Raw genomic sequence first — 19,585 nt, 5'->3', positions numbered from 1 at the left:
CTTGATTACTAATGTAGCACTGCAGATGTCAATGCCAATTTGCAACTCGTGTTCATAGCGGCCAAGTACAAGTACATGTACATGTACATGTACAACTGTATGTGCACTACCGTATTCAAAGTTTAAACCCTACAGTGTACACACTAATGGAAATGCATGCATCGATCGAGGCTAAATTCCAGTACCACTTTTGCCCACTCACATAATTCACTAACCAAGCGTTATCTCATTAGCCAGACAATCCATAACAGGAATTAGCAAAAAATAAAATGTGAGCTTTTTTATTTCTGGAGAGCAGTGGGCTGAATTTTGGCATGCGGAATGACATAAACGACCTTGTGGGCGAAATGCTTCCCTCGCTAAAGCTAAAGGCAGCATCATGAAATTCATTCACGTACACGTACTGTACTGTACTCTATGATTGGGATAGAAAATGTCAAGGACAGACAGTTTTTATGATAATTGTAAAGCTTTACATTTCAGCTTCGGGGCTGCTTGTATAATATGTACATTATGTCACCGTTGAAATTGGAGTAATGCATTGATCACGCTTTGCTCTGAATATAAAGTACCGGTATAATTTGTTCAATGCAATTAGATACATGTAGAGGCCAATATGTGATATGCAGGCCTTTATGGACAGTGGTACTGGTATACATTGTACATAAAAGTGTATGATTCTGAAGAACATGTATCATGCATTCTTTCAAGATAATCGAAAGAGGAAATTTGTCTCAACTGGACATTGGTTCATTCAGCTACCGTATAAAGAGGCACAAAATACTTGTATAAAAATGTAAGAACATGTACTGTATGTATGACACCTACATGTACATTGTACAAGTATGCATTGCATCCTTAGTCATTGTAAGCAGTTTTTTAATACCTGACTTTATATAAACCTAAAACGTTTTAACGTTTTTCCCGATTTTTTAATAAATATTTTAATTTTACAGGGTAAATATTTTAATTTTACAGGGTAAATATTATGGATAAAACATCAAACACTGACAAAATCATTTTGCTTGATAAAAGAAAACCAAATATTCCTAGACTACAAGTCTAGCTTGCCAACAAGAATCACTCAATTTCAGTGAATAAACTTTCCCATTCAAAATACAATTCTGAAACACACGCTGAATTCTATTAAAGCAAAATCCAAGCTTTCAGCTTTCGAAGAGCAAATTATGTGATTAACAATACCTTGGTACACAGTGGGATACAATCCAAGGCTAAAATATTTATTATTATCTCGCATGGGGACGCGTTTTTCTGCAAAGTAAACGCATAAGCCATACAATACAGGTATCAAAGTAAACAGAAAATTATGTTCAGGTCCTGCCAGACAAAACAAGCAGGCCTGTTTACATTCATCCAAAGTAAGCCAGTGTGTTTACATTCATTCTATAAAGTAAGCAATAGGGAGGCAAATATGATATCACTATTTCAACGCTTCTGGTCAGAATTTGCACAGAAGACGATACGCAAAAATCTAAGCACTATTTGTGACACACTTACATTTTTCACAGGAGGTCCGGGACTCCGGGTTTAACTTTTAGGGTCTGTACATAAATTCATCTTGTTAAAAAGTTTTTGGGGTCCTGAAAGTATGCAAGGGACATGTGTATGCACCGGGTGTACATGTACATGTATATTAGTAATATACATGTACATGTACATGTACACCCGCTGTATATATGTACATGTACATGTACATGTATGTAAAGAATAAATCATATTTTGAAAATTATTGATATTAATCTAGGATTGAGAAGAGGGGGCGGGGGGGGGGGATTTATCTGTGAGCCAATGGAACCTTCTAGAAATTGTCTGGACTAGCCTCAGCTGTACAGGATTGGTCTCTTAACCAGGAAGTCCTAAATTTGTTTGAAACCAAGTTGGAATACTACGTAAAGTATTTGCCCTTTGGAAATATGACTGGGATATGATTTTTTTGAAAGTCTACTGACTGCTAAATCTAAAAAGAAGCTTTATTTACTTAGAAGTCAGGTAAAATAGTGATCACTTATATTATCACATTCTCCCATAATTCAGGCCTCTCATACTGTTTGTCCAGGGGGGTGTTTCACAAAGACTCTAAGTCAAACTTAACTCTAAGTTGGACTTAAAAATTATGGACAGCCATTGGAGTCTTAAAATGAAATATATTCAAAAGCAGAAATTCGAGTATTTTAGACTTTTCATAAATTCCACATCCAGAACATGAAATCTCCTTGATGATAGAAAATATGAATGATTTGAATAAACTATTAATGCCTATCAAAATAACTTTTACAAAATATTTTCAAAGATGCTAATGGCTTTCCATAATTTTTAAGTCCAACTTAGAGATAAGTTCTACTTAGGATCTTTGTGAAACACCCCCCCCTGTGGGTCCTAAGCAAAATCGTTGGGGAATCTATTGGAAACACACCTTTCAGCCATTATTGTGCAAAATATCAACACTCCCTCAACTCATGATATTCCCCTCACATCACGCATGAGTGACTCTCCCCGACGCTACCAACGGCTGGGTATTTCCAACAGACTGCAAGCTGTCAGTTATCACACTATCTACACAAATGGGAACAAGTTCATTCCAGCCGGGTTGGTTGCGACATACACATGTACAAGGTACAACTTGCATGTGGACTATGGATCATAGACAGTGTACATTACATGTAGGGGATGAGTCACCATTCTATAGTAACATGTGTATTGTTACAATAAAATGCAGGCACTATTTTCTATAAAAGTCCCTTTTCTAGCTTTATGTAATGTACATACTTGTGCATGTGTGCTATCAACATACATGTATGTCCGTGTGCCTTTCTTACAAATTTTCAGTTCTCAATCTCAATAATACAGAATGTAAAAAAGCCCCAAGACCTTAACAAAAAATAGTATGATATTAAATAAAATAAAAGAAGAGAAAAGGGGTCCCTGGAGTTTAAGGAAGAGAGCACACATTTACTTGTACATGTAGAATGTCTGTGATAGAGCTAATAAAGTTACCTCATCTCCTTGTTTGATTAAAATTAATATTGTGCCTGTTAAAGTAATATCTTCTCCTAGTTACTATAAACACACAAATACCTGTCAACAGTCCTTCGGGTATCTGTGCATAATGTAGGGCTGTTGAAAAGGTCTGAAATTGGAGGTAATTTATTCTGCAAGCAATATGAAAACCCTGCATACAAACTCTTCGACTGGCTTGAAAAGAAGGTCATTAAAGGTAAAGACCAGTTATGGTCATGCGATTGCATTGTGAAAGAAACGATGTGGAATCGATCAGAAAAGGTTGATCATCTAGCATCTAGCATCTGCAAGGTTCTGGAATCATCAAAATGATAAGAAATTTGGCCCATTCTTCGTAAAGTTACAAGCACTATACACAGAAAGATGTATATGGGACTACCCTATATCTCTCACAGACCAAGAGAGAAACAAATTTACCAAATATATGAATTAGTAGGCGGTTTCCCGGCAAATTTGTTATCATCATGTATTAGTCAAAACATATTCTTTCACATGATTGGTAATGAGAGCTTCCATTTCATTTTTTGAAATTGGGGCATTTCCAATACTGGTCTTTACCTTTAAAGTAATATCTTCTCCTAGTTACTATAAACACACAAATACCTGTCAACAGTCCTTCAGGTATCTGTGCATAATGTAGGGCTGTTGAAAAAGTCTGAAATTGGAGGTAATTTATTCTACAAGCAATATGAAAACCCTGCATACAAACTCTTGGACTGGCTTGAAAAGAAGGTCATTAATAAAGGAGTTCACAGCCTACCAGACCCTCAGGGAACATACAGTTGTTACAGGCCTGACCTGCACATGATAAACTGCACAGTACATGTATACTACAGTAGTATGGTACCATATGAACTGTGTATGTAATGTCAGACTCTAAATAGCTGCAATACCTTGCCTGCATCAAATCTTACTCAATGCAATTATCCATTGATGCAGATTTGTGAATGTCATCACGAAACACAAGTACAGTATGTACAAGACAGCTCTGCCCTACAAATCACGTGCTAACATTGCATGTACATGTAGATGGAGAGTTGTGCATGAATGGGTAGTCTGGAGCACAGACCCTATTTGACACAAAATTTCATCAATTCTTACTCAATGCAATCATCCATTGATGCAGAATTGTGAATGTCATTGCGAAACACAAGTACAAAACATCTCTGCCATACAAATCACGTGCTATTAACATTGCATGTAGATGGAGAGATGTGTATGAAAGACTAGTCTGGAGCACAGACCCTATTCGTCACAAAATTTCATAAAATCTTACTCAATGCAATTATTTATTGATGCAGATTTCAGAGATTTGTGAACATCTCGCGAAGCACAGGTACGAAACAGCTCACATTGCATGTAAATAAAAAAGATAGGATGGAGATGGAGAGATGTGTAAGAATGGCAAGTCTGGAGGAACAGACCCTACAGTATTCGACACAACATTTTATATTTCCTTGAACATAGCCTAACACTGTCAGTCTCTGGCTTTTTTTTTTTTTCCCCTCCCTTTTTTTTTTTTTTCCATTTAAAATTATTAAAAAACTTGAATTCGGCGTAAATATTCACAATTGAATGACACACGCCCTTAAAACTAAAACAACAACAACAACAATGGCTGTTTAAAATATCAGCCGAAAGACAATGCCTTGCCTATAGTGGTACAATGCTGTACAAAGGTGCATGGAGAGATGTACAGCTCAGACTTTAAGCGTTACAACTGTCAAGACTTTGCGAAAGTAAAGTACCGGTATGCTGACATTCAATACATGTACAATGTACTTGTAGATTGAGATGTGTGTATGGATGGTTGAGAAGAGCTAGTCTGCTGGCAAAGACTTATTTATTTGTTTGACAATGAGTTTGGATTTCTTCAAAGGATTAATACATGCGACTGCTTTGGACAGTGCGCCAGAACCTAACAGAGACGCACAAGAGTGATCCTTCAATACTGTGCTTTGCTCAAGCTGCTTTAGTTTAATACAGAAGAATGGGGTCTGTGAACTGCAGTCTAATATTCAAACAGACATGTATTACACCCCGTCATTTGCATTAAAGGTATAGTTGAGTATTGGTAATTTCCAAAGTGCCCCTCCAAAACAGATTTGGTTTATTTCAGTACCATATGAAAGATCATCGAAAAAAACATGGGAGATGATAATAATTCCAAATCAAATGCTCTAATTGTTGTGCAATTTGCTTTCAAAACATTATATAAAAGTGTTTGACGTCCGGACATCACTTTTGACTTTCGACGGTTTATTTTTTGAATTTACGTGTTTAGCTCCCTCTATGTCATTTAACAACCAGCGTATTTACAACAAGTGTTTGAGTTCGTTGGTACGTACAGTACAGGTAGCTAGCTAGCAGGCGGGTATCCGACCGCGCGCTAGTAATACAGTACAGCTGATCAATTCCAATACGCTGCTTTCACGTAAAGTATAACACACACAGCTCAGATCAGATTATCACCGGCGCCGATCGAACGCTAGACAGCTACAGACAAGCTTTGATTGAAATACGATAACGAGATCGAGATTGGAAAAGGAGCTCGAGGTCACGGACGATGGCCGACTCGGACTCAGCTAGTGCTAAGCCTAAGGACAAGGCTAAGGCTACGCTAAATCGGAATAAGACTAAGTAAGACGGTAAGAGGAAGGAGAGAAACAAGCAATGGCAGCTCGACCATCCGGCCCAGAGGAGGCGCGGGAGTGGCTGTGAACAAGGCCAGGGTACGGGGGAGAAACTTCGCGAGCTGCAGGCGGCCTTCTCGTTGCCGAGTCTAGAGGATGCAATAGACCCTATGGCTATGCCAGCTCACTGAGAGGTAAGTTGAAATGATATACGCCCCACTGCATTGGGTAGGCCTACCGTTTTAATTTGATCTAGTCTAGAGACTAGATGCATGGAATCGGCAAATTTAAGAAATTACGTTTTGTTATCTCTTGCCTTGGATTTTTAATTCAGATTTCATGAATCATATGATATTGATAGTCTAGCCTAGACCTTTCTAGGTCTACAGTAGACCGAAAGCTTCAGTCTCTATATCGTCGGTTGTTCCACTGAGACTAAGTCTGGCTCCACTAGACCTCCGGATGAATTTGGTTCAAATGAAAATATTGGAAGCATATGCGATCCTACAATATTCAGTGAACGTTGTCGCGTTGAAATCGAGTCTAAAGTGATGAAATTGTAAATAATAATCTCTTTATGGGGTATACTATAACTCTCTCTCAAGGTCAATATATTAATTCAGCTATACAACAAGCTACAATTGACCGATTGGCTATTACCTTTTTGAAATTATATATCACAACTACATATTCCGGGATTTTTATGGTAGCAGCTACCGTTGTACGACCGTAGGCGCTATTTTAAATTTATCAAAATTTACCGGGAGCACCGGTAAATTTTTATATTCAATTTTTTTCGAAAGCAGAACTTGTTTTAGGAGCTAAATTTTCTAGTGCTTATAATACTTCCACAGGGGCATCCAAATATATCAAAATTGTAAAGAATCACTATCCACCCAATTTTCAAAATTTCCCAAAACTTTGTAATAGACCCTACCTTTAATGTCCCTCGTTACAACTGCAGTTTTCTTTGTAATGATGAGGTGCAGGGCTAGTCAACCGGGTAAACATCCTGCTCTTTTTAAAAGTCGACAAGGTTATACTATAGCTTGCTTGAGATGTGACTGTCTCATCTATATTTATCTCTACCAAAGAGTGTCTCAACTTCACATACATGACAGAGAACCAATGCATCAGTTATTAGTCATGCAAATTCCAAATCTGGCTAGCTGTGATAATTATTAGAGAATGCCATCTTCAAAATAATTTCTTTTGGTGATTTAAAATCTGAATGTTTTTTACTTTGTGAATGACTTTCATTTCTTCACTTTTTACAGATATGAAGAACAGACAACACAATCCATCCCCAGCGAAGAAATTCCAAGCAGCAGTAGGGGAATTAGCAGGTGAATAGTACAAGTCACCTTTGACCGCAAATTCATGGAGAACTTGGCCTACTCTGCTGATTTGCTCGCTTCAGGTAGGATTCTGTATACATGTACGAAAGGCTCTGTAAATTGAGAGGAATTTAATGAGAATGCGTTCATTACGTACATGTTTGCAAGATTGAGCTCTTTTTCGGTTATGACCTATAAAATCAGCAGGTCAAGATAATGCATCTTATTTGCTCATGTGTATGACATGGGATTTTCAATATTGATTTTGTGGTATGAAAATAATGAAATGCCCTATCATTTATATCAGTTTTTATTTTGTTTTCATAATTCCTTAGGCACACCAGCATGCTTGAGTGTTTCCACAACCATATACTGATGTATGCTTCCAAGCGGTATTCCTTTGAGTAAGTATTTTTAGTATCATTTTGTATGTTTGAAGTAAGATTGTCTGTGGAAAAGTTGAAACATATCATTACAGTACGGTTACAGTTACAATATCATATTTTGAAGCAAATAGCAAAGTTAATGAGAAATTATGAATGACATCTAAATGCTGAAATCACTTTTGGATGCATGCAGAGTCTTGAAACAGCAGACTTTGTATCGTACTTGTGTCGGTACCTGATGTTAAAGTCAAGTTGGAGTGGTTGTAGCAGGGAAATGTAACTACCTTTAATTAAGAGTCAATAATTTACAACACAAATCCAGAACTGAAGTGAATGGCTCGTATTCACAAAGGAGGTTTGTACAAACCATGGTTTGGCCAAGGTTTACATCTATGGAATGCCATTTGTAAACTGATGGAGAAGGAATGTAAACTCCATACTTGTTAACAATGTTAATTTACAATTTACGGTATGCGAGCAGCATTCCATAGATGTAAACCATCGTCAAACCATGGTTTGTACAAACCTCCTTTGTGACTACGGGCCAATGAGTCTGAGATTTGTCTAAAGCATTTACTATTCATTCATCATGGTAGTGGTAATACCAATTGTTTGTCTTATCCATCCAGCTACCCAGCAAACCGGGCAAGGAATTTGCTTGCGGTCATCGACTACATGGCACACAAGGACAGGCCCGACCAGATTGATGAACAAGGCAATACAAAGTGAGTGGAAATTAGAAAGAAAGAAAAAAAGGTTTTCTTTTCTTTCTTGTTTTTCCTATTTTTATTTGTACATTTTTTTTTAGATGGACAAGGCAATCCAAAGTGGGTGGAGTAAAAAAAAAAAACATGATTTTTTGTTTTCCCTGTGTAGTTGGACAGGGCAATCCGAATTGGCAGTTCTTTCCCATGAAATTTATCAATTTTGGGGAAATTATTAAATATCTAATTGTCCTTCCTGGGAACGCCCCTTTTAAATCGCCAAAATATGACGTCATCTAAAAAAGTTGTCCCTGTACACGACGCACATCTAAATTATGTAGATGACGGACTGTAAGCTGATGGTTTGTCAATCATGCTGCTGATTTTGGACCCTAAATGCGGACTTGGATTCAGTGTAATAATATACTTGGTGTGTAATGCAAGGTTCTGGAGTCATCAAAATCATCATAAATTTGGCAGAGTTTTGGTAAAGTAACAATCACTTACACAGAAAGATGTATATGGGACAACACACATGGTGTCGGCCTGTCGGGGCTAGTACTACCCTGATTTCCTTATCTTTCTATGCTCATTACTCAGCCAGTATACATTTTCTTCCAAAATTGTTTGGCACATGACATTTATTTGTAATCTTGAACATTCAGTGTAAGTTTCGTTAGATTCTGTGAGAATTCATTTTCTTTTTTTACCAGAACTCAAGTTTATCTTTAAGAGATATGAATCATTTCCAATTGACAAGAATGAGTTTGCATATAATGCAACTTGTTACATTTTGCATGTTCTTTTATTTTATGATACAGATATGTTGCAGTATGGTCAAAGCGTGCCAACAACTACGTGGCCCGGAAGGAGAAGGTCCCCAAGACCTACCCCTACATGTATGTACAAGGACTCATCGGTGCGATACTGGAACGCAGAGAACAGGACCAAGGACCACTGTTCTCAAAGGCTGTTCTGCTCCCTGATGACCCTAGACACACAAGGCCCCGGCTTGCACCATTTCCTCCACCACAAGTTGATGTGATCCTAGCCAGGAGACTAGGCCTATTAGAGAAATCCATGTAATCCTCTGTAGTGAACATTTGGGATTGTCTGACTTGAGAACTGCTTTTTTTCGAGCAGAGACTAAGGGATCCAAATGTCGTCCTTCCGTCCATCCTCCGTGACTGTACACAAATTTGAATGAAGTCTAATGTGAAATCTTACCTGCAAAAATCAATTAGGGTTGCTAACTTTCCAACCCTGCATCTGTTTGTAACCATACTTGATTGGTAGATGCCCTTTATTTGCCTCCATGATATTCTGGAGTTGAAGGTCACATAAGTAGGTCAAAGGTCAAATGAGGTTCATTGTTGCATGATTGCATGCAAGACTCTTAATCGCCTCGATTTAATTTGTCCATGTGGCATGTTTTTAGGCTATCTTGAGGATTGGTTGGAACTTAACATTTTGGACTCATTTGGTTGCTAATGATTTTGTGGTCCGGAGGTGAAAGATTGCATGGCTTAGCATTACGAGCATGTATTCTTGATATGTCAGAGACCCTTTGACAAAATACCACCAAACTTGATACTAGAGTGTCCCTGGGGATCATGGGGATGTGGTTATCTATCAGTATAAAAAAAAAGTCACATAACGCATGATATACATGTACCAGAAATAAATTGTTATTGTTGCTAGATTAGCCACCATGCTTGGCACTTGTATATTGTATTACAATAAGAGGTTGGCAAGTTTACAAATGGAAGAAATGTAGGAATATAAAAGACAAATTGTGACATCAGTGTATAAAAGCTCTATGTGATTTATACAATTCATAATTTGTGATAAAATCAGTGCTTGCTCATGTGGAAATGGTGGATATTTCAATTTGTATCTATTTGGCAACCTATATTCCTTGAAGAAGTTACGGTAGTAATTATAAAATTTACAGCCAAGAGGTCAAACCATGAGTCAACAATGTGTTTGGTTTTAGTGACTGTGCATGTAACTGAGGTGACAGTCGATCATGAAAAAGACTATACTTCGGAACCTGTTGAAAATCAACATGGACAGAAGAAAGATTTGTAGAATATCTTATTGTAAATAGTCTTCATTTTTTGTGTAATGCAATCAATGTGACTAAAATAATGCAAGCGAAAAAGAGAAATGATCACAAGACAGCAAAACAGTTGGTTTCATGCATCATTTGAATCAATGAACGTGAATCAGCTCAACGCCAAAGTATTGCGGTTCAAGGTTATACCATCAAGAGATATGCTGCCTGTAACTACTTTGTAGTTTGAAAGGGTGTATAAAGGAATAAGGATACAGTTGGGCAGGCGAGTCTTTCTGTTGGTCTATTGTAAAAAACTGGGTCAAATTTTTTCCAATTTTTACGCAAATTGTAATAAAACTTGGTATACCGATTGACCCGAGGGTGTGCAAGACACATTTGTTGTGTCTGTCTATTAAGGTACCTCCATGGTAACCAAGCTTTGCACAAAGAATACAATTTTGTTTTAATAATCTTGTGGAGCATATTCTTTCCAAGTTTTAGCAATTTTATAGTTTTGGTATCTTTGATGAGGCATTATAATAACAGTATAAAACTCAATGCATGTGCAGTGTGTAAAATAAGTATGTGAGCAAACTATTGGAAGTAGTTTGATCGATTCATATGAAACTCAGTACACACAACGCAGAATTGTCTTTTGTGTGCGTATAGGACATGACCAGTTTTGAAATGTCTGTGCTATATTTTTGAAAAACCTGATGTTGGATGTTAATCACTTGAGGTGATATTCATAGTCGAGCATTAGGGAAGATGAAAGACATATATGTACCTAACTATACTTAATTTTGTGCTGAAACTGATATGATTCAGGATTTGAGATCGATATGGAGTATGTATACATGTATACTCGTACACATTAAGGAAAAGAATCACTCAGACAATTTTTAAAGCATTTATATATAAAGTAAGATGTGAAACTTAAAAGATAAAACCAGTTATGGTCATGCGACTGCATTGTGAAAGGATTATTGTGGAATCGATCAGAAAAGGTTGATCATCTAGCATATAAGTCTTGGTGTGTACTGCAAGGTTCTAGAATCATCGAAATGATAAAAAAATTGGCCCAGTCTTGGTAAAGTTACAAGCACTGTACACAGAAAGATGTATATGGGACTACGCACAAGTGCGCGACACATGCGTTATATCTATCAAGTCCAAATAGATATAATAATTTACCAAATATATCAATTAGTAGGCAGTTTCTCGGCAAAATTTGTATGATCACGTACTAGTCAAAACATTGTGTGCGGGCAAGCACTGAATCAAATGACCGGGGTAATAGTATATTTGTCAAGCGCGTAGAAACATTACTGTTATAGATACTTTTCTTTGGTAAACTTATCTACACATTGCCTATAGAGAATGTCAAGTTTTTATGAAAGACACAAGATAAGATGTATATAAATAAGCAGTAACTAATAAGTAACAAGACATGGTGGTATACAAATAAAGTATATTGCTCCTTCTTAATGACGACGGTTAAAGTTGTCATAGCGATAGATGCTAAATAAAAATGTGCCTTTTTTAATACACATGATCTGTTTGTATGCAATGGTTGGAATCAACATCACGTTTAAATATTGCCTTCAGTACAGCAAGTATAATTTGTATTCATCTGAATAATGTTGTGTAAATTTAACTGTTAGTTATGGCCGAATAAAGCTTTCAATGTACACCATACAAATATGTTATGTATCTTCATTTTAGCATTACTATAATTATATTAAAATCTTATGTCTTTACACATTTACACGTTATCACGTACTGACGTAGGTCATGCAATACACAGGCACTGTAGAACACAACTTATTTACAAGAAGTTACAATCACTTTTTTTTTTAAACTTTACAATTGCATGCAGGACCAAAATAAGAATACTGAAAAACACTGCATTATGGACAAGTATGAATCAAGTAAGATGTTAAATTAATTCACTACTGTTATTCATTATAGTATACTGATACAACAATTTTTAATATTTTTTTAAATTTATTTCTTTTTATTTCTCCACTTTCCCTTTAGCCATGTACCTTCATGTTGTTATATATGTTAAAGGTGTCGCTCTGGACCTATAACATATGATAAGACAAAAAAAATCCACCAGTTATTTCTGATTTCTATCAAATTTTTAGATTTTGTGTTGTTGTTGTTGTTTGGTATTATCGGCGTTTCATTCTTTTTTAGAATATTTACGCCTTTCACTTTATTTCTTTTTTTTCTTCTATTTTTGGTACTATTTGTCAATTCATATTCATCTCTTTTTTTGGGATAATATAATCTCAGATCTACTGGTCCATGAAAACCCCTCACCGCAATTGGCACCTTCCTGCCAGACCGGCGCGGTACATTGCGCAATCTTCTCGGCCATCATTGGCCTAGGCAACTCTGGTGCCGGTGAGAGGATTCTGGGGTAGATCTTTGGAGTCTCTTGTTTGGGGTTTACCGTCCTCAATCCGTCTTTACTCTTTCTTACCTTTTCTCTTCTAGTATTTTTCCATTTTGTAAAACCTTATTTTTCTATCAAAGTGGGTATCAACATCTTAGGGCATTTGGTTGTCGTGCGATATGTGCCAAAAAAAAAATGTGGATTTAGTAATTCCTTTTTGAATGAAACATGGATTTAGCTTCTTTTGGAATTGAATGGATTTAGCTCCTTTTGGAATGAAACTGTAATAATGTTGTTTACTTTCTTTTCGAAAGGTTATATTTATGTGTGATTTCACTATTACTATTTAAAAGGAAAGGTTTGCTGCTAAATTTGAATAAAATTTCAGTGACTTTATTGAGAAAATATGATTTATTTTTTATTTTTTTAGGTACAATAACATGTTTCATTCCAAAAGGAGCTAAATCCACGAAAATAAAAAATCTAAAAATTTAGTAAACATCAGAAAAGCCGAAGGGAAGATTTTTTCTTATCATTATTGGCAGATAATCAGGTCCATGCAGGGTGACACCTTTAACATATATAACAACATGAAGGTATACATGGCTAAAGGGAAAGTGGAGAAATAAAAAAGGCAATTTACTCAGAAGTACCCAAAGTGGATTTGGCTCCTTTTGGAATGAAACTCTTCACATATTATAAAAGGAAGACAAGTAATATAAAAGGAAAAACGAAGGCCCACGTCATTTACATAGAAGGTAGGTGGACAGATAACCTCGATGTTTTTAATCTAATTTCATCTGGGAGATCATTCCACAGCTTTGTTCCTACAAACGAAATACAAAATTGCCCTTGCGTTGTCTCACATATTGGTTGATAGATAGAGTAAGCCACTTTCTTTACACTGTAGAAGTAATCAACTTGGTCATACGACGTACAATACATACACATACACTACTACTAGGTCGAGCGTACTCGCACTACATACACATACAGTATTCGCATATCGCGCTCAAAAACAATAGCGCTACCAGTACCACAGACCATGCAATTATGTGCAGGCCTCGCATACCATAATGTGTACAATATAAATCAGTCAGCGCGCTATAGACATGGTTCGGATATTACTTGCACGCCCATATCCGATCGTCGTCTTGGCGAAAATTCACGGTGTGCTGCCGCTTGACCGAGAGGTGGCGCTATACAATTACACTGAACACGCCTCGAAAGTAAAATTTTTGATAAATAAAATCATTTGCAGTCGAACAGGTTTTTTGCATATAAATTCACTCTAATGTAATATTTCGGATTTATATCTTCAATGATGCATTCTTAGACATTTATTGTCTGTTTTTTATGTTTAGATCATAGTTTCGTTCGCTAATGTGAGTATTGACCAACACTCAACTATTCCTTTAATTACTGTAAAAAAAAATTCACAACATGAAACCTTGTCATCACAAAACTTGTCATCAGTGACAAATGACAGTTTTTGTTACAAGCTACTGAAATCCCTGCTTCTGATTGGTTATCAGCAGATTTGTCACTGAAAAAGGGCTTTTTAAAATAGGCCCCTGGAGGCAGGGTAGGGTTTGTGCAAGCAAACTATGTTATCACTGCACATCGATGGAGATGTGTGTATGGATGGTTGACAAGAATCATAGTGGAAGTAAACATGAGACCAAGGAGTCTTCTTACCATCCATTACACTGATTAAAGTGCAGCTGTGTATACACACAGTCTGGGCCACTTGACTCAAGCAAGGCTCTCGTAACCGGACCTTCCAGCTTTAATACTGGTTATACCATGCCAACCCAATGTGATACATTCAAACACCTTTTTACACGATACATGTACAGTAGGATGAAAATTAGACTTGAGAGAAGAAATGTGAATTTACAAGAAATTATTCTTTGCTTAATTCTTGATAATTTATATTGTTTGGTTGATCAAAGAAGAGCATGTTTTTATCTCTAGTCCAATATATTGTCCATGTATTGTACATGTATGTTATCATTTTCTTGCAAAAGCTAAAACAAAATAGACACTGTTTAATAGTTTAATATACAGGTGTACACATGTCCCCGCAAAATGTACATTAATCTTCATGTGCAGTATATGGTACATTGATCTATTCATGCTTGTATTATAAAAAAAAAAGTATACAGTAGCTTATTAAATATCATACAACTCTAGGGTCTGACATAATGTAAATGTACATGTAGCCCCTTGAAAACAAACATGTACAGTATGGGATACAGGCATTCATTATTATGCACTGTAATCCGTGTACAATGAAGGCAAATCAATTATCAATGATCCTGAAATCCTACTGTATTATTCATGGAATACATACAATAGCACAATCATTTAATCCAATATAATCTTCACCGGTACGGGGAAAGAAGGACATTAACTAAAATACTTAACACAGAATTGAATGTCATTCTGGCTCTAAATACTGTAGATGATTACTTTATTCTAAGAAGCTAATACTGTACATGTATTACTTTTGAGTATTATGCACTATAAGAACCTATCTTTATTTATTATTATTACTATTACTTTCACTTTTGATGGATGAATCAATATTAAAGTCATCAACTCATCAAAGAACAATGCTATCTTGATAGATGAAGGCTCAAAGTTCAATAGCTGACACAATACAGGCTCGTCCACACGTGATAACGTAAGCTGCCTCAAAAAAATGCTGCAGCAAAATATAATGTTTGTGAACGTGCTTCAATTTGTGTATTTCACAACACACAAATCTATGAAAGAATACATTTATGAGGCCTTAGTTTGCACGCAGCTACACATTTTCTGTTTTTTTTTTCATCCCCACTTGCCAATTTTATTATACGTACGTTTGTAAACGTAAAATGATTTACCTTTTGCAACAGTTTTGGGTACAGTTTATACATCATGTAGTATCACATGTACAGTAAGTGTGAACAAGGCTAACACTATAAACAGTATGTTGTTAAGTGGGAACCATCGACCATGACAGACACACACACACACACAAGCATGCACCATGTACGTGTACATTTTGTGATTACTATACAAACAATTTGTGTATGAAATCCTCTTATGATAAGTACCGGTACCATAATTGCTCAATAAATATAATAAATTGGAATTCGAACAAATAAAAATGGAAGATGACTAATAGTCCTAAAGCCTCTTTCAGATATGCACCATTAAACAATGGCAGGTTTTTTTTTAATGATGATGTATTAAAAAATACGCTTGGCATTTCTTCTCTTTTAACACAAAATTATTAAAGCGAAAAGCATAGAACCTCTGTTGCGCGCAGTTACCATTCACTTACACATTAGAAAACCATGGCAATGTTTTTTTTTTAGGTGGTTTACAGCTGTCATTTTCTGAACAAACCTTAATACAAGTCAACCAAAATTGATATAAGTCAATTATGCCAGTTGAGAAAGAAAAAAAATTCTGAATGTACATGAACATGTAATTGTAGTTTCAGAATGCTCTGAAATAGTAATCAAGGAAGTATCTATAGAAAATGATTTTAATACATTAAGTCCACAGGAACAAGACCATCATAAACACAAATCCTTGGAAATATTAAAACTGATTCAAACTAATCTGAAACCAAATAAAATAGACAAATATCGTAATGTAACAAAACATAATTAATTATTGCTAGGTACATGTACATGTACATGTACATGTACTAGGAAGAGCAAACATTATGGCTTGTCCCACTACATGTATGTATGTACATGTATGTAAGTAACAACACAATATGTAATAATTAGTAACAAGGCACTTACTGTACATTAAAATTGATTAAATTTGATTACATTACAAAAATGGCATATTAGAGCATGTTTTTGACGACCCATAGTGAGTAAACTCCACAAACTTTCAATCACCATACACATGTACATTATGTGAGGTTGACTCGGCCAGTAAATGTTTTCACTACCACAATCTTGAAAATTTCCCACAGGTATCAGTACAACAGCAAGTTCAAACAATATTCTATCCTCACCTACATGGACAGTACATGTACGCACTTCATTTTTTCTTGGTTTGTGTGCGCGAGTGACGTTTAGTGAAGTTATCGACTGTATTATTATTAATCGACTTCATGCACGCACGCACGCCCGCACATTGGCTCTTCGTATTATAATTGTGCAGCGGTTTGCTGTGAAACCTGTGAGAAAGTGAATATTATACCGTCTTCGTTTTTAGGAAAAATACTCCAAAAAAGATAAGAAAATTGATACGAAAGGGATAAGCAATATATCGACTTTAACATTTTTGATTGATTGATGAAGATTTAGACCTAGTTAATTTTTGGTGTCTTTTAGTAGGGTCTAGGCGTAGGAGTTACAGGTCAAAAATGGATACGAAAGTATACTAACGCCAGCACTTGTTACTGTCATGCAATTTTTCCTTGTCAATCACGTCATTAATAGTCTAGGCCTAACGTGTGACATGGACCTGTGGACATGGACACAAAAACACAGACATTACAGTGTATGACAGACTTAAATCTATGAAGGGGTGACCAAAGTTCGCGGACATTTTAGAACATATTACAAAATGTGATATTCGAACTACGATTTCTCATATTCTACACAAATTTATTGATTTCAATTATAACCAAAGGGACGGCGAAGTTTTTAACTACAGATTAGTTCAACTAGAAAATTTTATCGTCGAAGGACTTCGGAGATATCGCGATCTAAAAATTCGATGTCCGATCGTTCGTGCGCGCTGCATCTAAAAAAGTCATAAAAACAACGAGACCTAACTTCACGCACGGGGGTTTACAGTTGATTTATCAAAAAGTGTGATCCATCAAAAATAAGGTAATATCATAATTTGCAAGGCAAGATATCATACAATCAGTTAGTACCACTCTTTACTTACAATTTTGAAGAAATCTGCTCTCAAATTGAAGATTTTCAGACCCTTATCGGTAAGTTGATCATTTTTCGGAACGGACGCAAAATATTGCAAAATTTGCCGATCTTTTGTCAATATTTTCACAATTTCGTACCCAATTCCAAAGAAAATTTCATTTCTGGGTAATTTTATGTTCCTCTTTCCATTGGTGATATCAGATTTTCGTAATCTTACTGATTTTTTGAGATAGCGAACTTAGGTCACGCGCGAACTTTGGTCACACCACCATACATTATATAGATCTAAATGAATTCGATCTCTTACATTTTGCAAATAAAATACATACAACAAGGTTTACAAGTTTATCAAATATCACTGCACACTTTACTTGCTGAGTAACCTGCTCAAAGCAGTGTAGCGGCCGCCGCCCTGGCGAACTGGGCACCGGGCGTTCGCACAGACCGTACCGCAGCTGTTCTGCTGTTTGACACTAAACTGCGTGCGTTGTATACGATAGCGACTCCACAGTAGCACAGGAGCTAGTCTGCTGGCAAAGACTTATTTATTTGTTTGACAATGAGTTTGGATTTCTTCAAAGGATTAATACATGCGACTGCTTTGGACAGTGCACCAGAACCTAACAGAGACGCACAAGAGTGATCCTTCAATACTGTGCTTTGCTCAAGCTGCTTTAGTTTAATACAGAAGAATGGGGTCTGTGAACTGCAGTCTTCATATTCTAACAGACATGTATTACACCCCGTCATTTGCATTAGACTAATTACTGTAAAAAAAAATTCACAACATGAAACCTTGTCATCACAAAAATTGTCATCAGTGACAAATGACAGTTTTTGTTACAAGCTACTGAAATCCCTGCTTCTGATTGGTTATCAGCAGATTTGTCACACCAAGGTTTACAAGTTTATCAAATATCACTGCACACTTTACTTGCTGAGTAACCTGCTCAAAGCAGTGTAGCGGCCGCCGCCCTGGGCCTGGCGAACTGGGCACCGGGCGTTCGCACAGACCGTACCGCAGCTGTTCTGCTGTTTGACACTAAACTGCGTGCGTTGTATACGATAGCGACTCCACAGTAGCACAGGACACACACCCAAAATTACATCGGACATTTCAATGGTAAAAAAGCACCCTAAAAACATCTCGAAAAATCGCTTACCTTCTTTCTCGTGGTTATATCCAACCACGACAAAATAGTCAGCCAATCGTGACATTTCCATCGGTAGCTGTTGGTGTATTATTCCAGCTTACATGGCAAAATGGTAATTCCAATTATTCTGCATAGTGAGTCGCCATGTTGAAAATTCCGGACATAGTGAGGGCGAGAGCGCAGTTTTCTGCGCATGTCACCGGCTAACAAATATACCTAGGCTAGAGCTCGCAATGCAACTCGCCCATACATTGTAGAAAAATCGAATAAAATATTAAAAAGGGGGACAAAACTGGATACTATATAGTTATATTCATGACATAACTGAAATGGATAATCTTGACTTAAAAGCTTCATATTGTAATGGATAAGACAAGGGAGTAACAGTGGGGCGATGTGTAGGGTGGGGCTCGATTGGTTTCAAAATTCAGGGGGGGTGCAGGTATATGAGGGCATGCACCCGGGGCAGTTAGCCAGGGGTGGATTCAGCCGGCGGCAGGGGAGGGGGCCAAAGAGGGAGCCCAATTCTGGAGAAAATATTTAGCGATGAAACAGCCATCCGGTGCATAAGCGCGGGGGGGGGGGGGGGGGGGGGGGGGGGGGGGGGGGGGGGGGGGGGGGGGGGTAAGAAGCACTAATATTTCTTTTTTTTAATCAGCCCCCGTTTGACCCCGCAAATTTGAAAATCGCGCCAGCCGATATTTCGCTTAATGGGGGGGGGGGGGGAGGTGGGGTTGTGAACACTAATTTTGTTTCCCCCCCCCCCCCCCCAAAAAAAAAAAAAATGAAAATGAAAATCGCACCCCCTTCCCCCTTGAGCACAAAAAGTGAGGGGCCCGTCTTCCACTAAAGGTAAAATTAACGTGTTTATACCACCGGGCCCTCCCCCTAGATCCGCCACTGCAATTAGCCTTCTAAGTATGGGCTTCCTTTATATCTCTCACTATGATTTTCAAGTGTAT

The 19,585-nt window shown here is 37.0% G+C and overlaps 1 protein-coding gene across 1 annotated transcript; it reads left to right on the top strand.

Annotated features, from left to right (window-relative positions):
* The first annotated feature begins 5,395 nt into the window (after positions 1 to 5,395).
* LOC115925509 lies at positions 5,396 to 11,032 on the top strand. The gene is made up of 5 exons (XM_030989499.1): positions 5,396 to 5,866; positions 6,950 to 7,092; positions 7,345 to 7,413; positions 8,025 to 8,120; positions 8,921 to 11,032. Exons 3-5 carry the CDS (start codon positions 7,355 to 7,357, stop codon positions 9,183 to 9,185), a joined length of 420 nt encoding a protein of 139 aa, XP_030845359.1. The 5' UTR covers positions 5,396 to 5,866; positions 6,950 to 7,092; positions 7,345 to 7,354; the 3' UTR covers positions 9,186 to 11,032.
* Positions 11,033 to 19,585: the final 8,553 nt, after the last annotated feature.

The sequence above is a fragment of the Strongylocentrotus purpuratus genome, unplaced genomic scaffold, assembly GCF_000002235.5.
Source record: "Strongylocentrotus purpuratus isolate Spur 01 unplaced genomic scaffold, Spur_5.0 spur5_scaffold_18, whole genome shotgun sequence".
In the NCBI taxonomy this organism is placed as follows: domain Eukaryota; kingdom Metazoa; phylum Echinodermata; class Echinoidea; order Camarodonta; family Strongylocentrotidae; genus Strongylocentrotus; species Strongylocentrotus purpuratus.
This window is presented reverse-complemented; position numbering and strand designations above follow the sequence as displayed.

Excerpts from the sequence above, each read along its gene's own strand:
- LOC115925509 (XM_030989499.1), top strand. The coding sequence starts at position 7,355 with ATGCTTGAGTGTTTCCACAACCATATACTGATGTATGCTTCCAAGCGG. Across the intron at positions 7,414-8,024 it reads TCCAAGCGGTATTCCTTTGA|CTACCCAGCAAACCGGGCAA; the intron begins GTAAGTATTTTT and ends TTATCCATCCAG. Across the intron at positions 8,121-8,920 it reads GATGAACAAGGCAATACAAA|ATATGTTGCAGTATGGTCAA; the intron begins GTGAGTGGAAAT and ends TTTATGATACAG.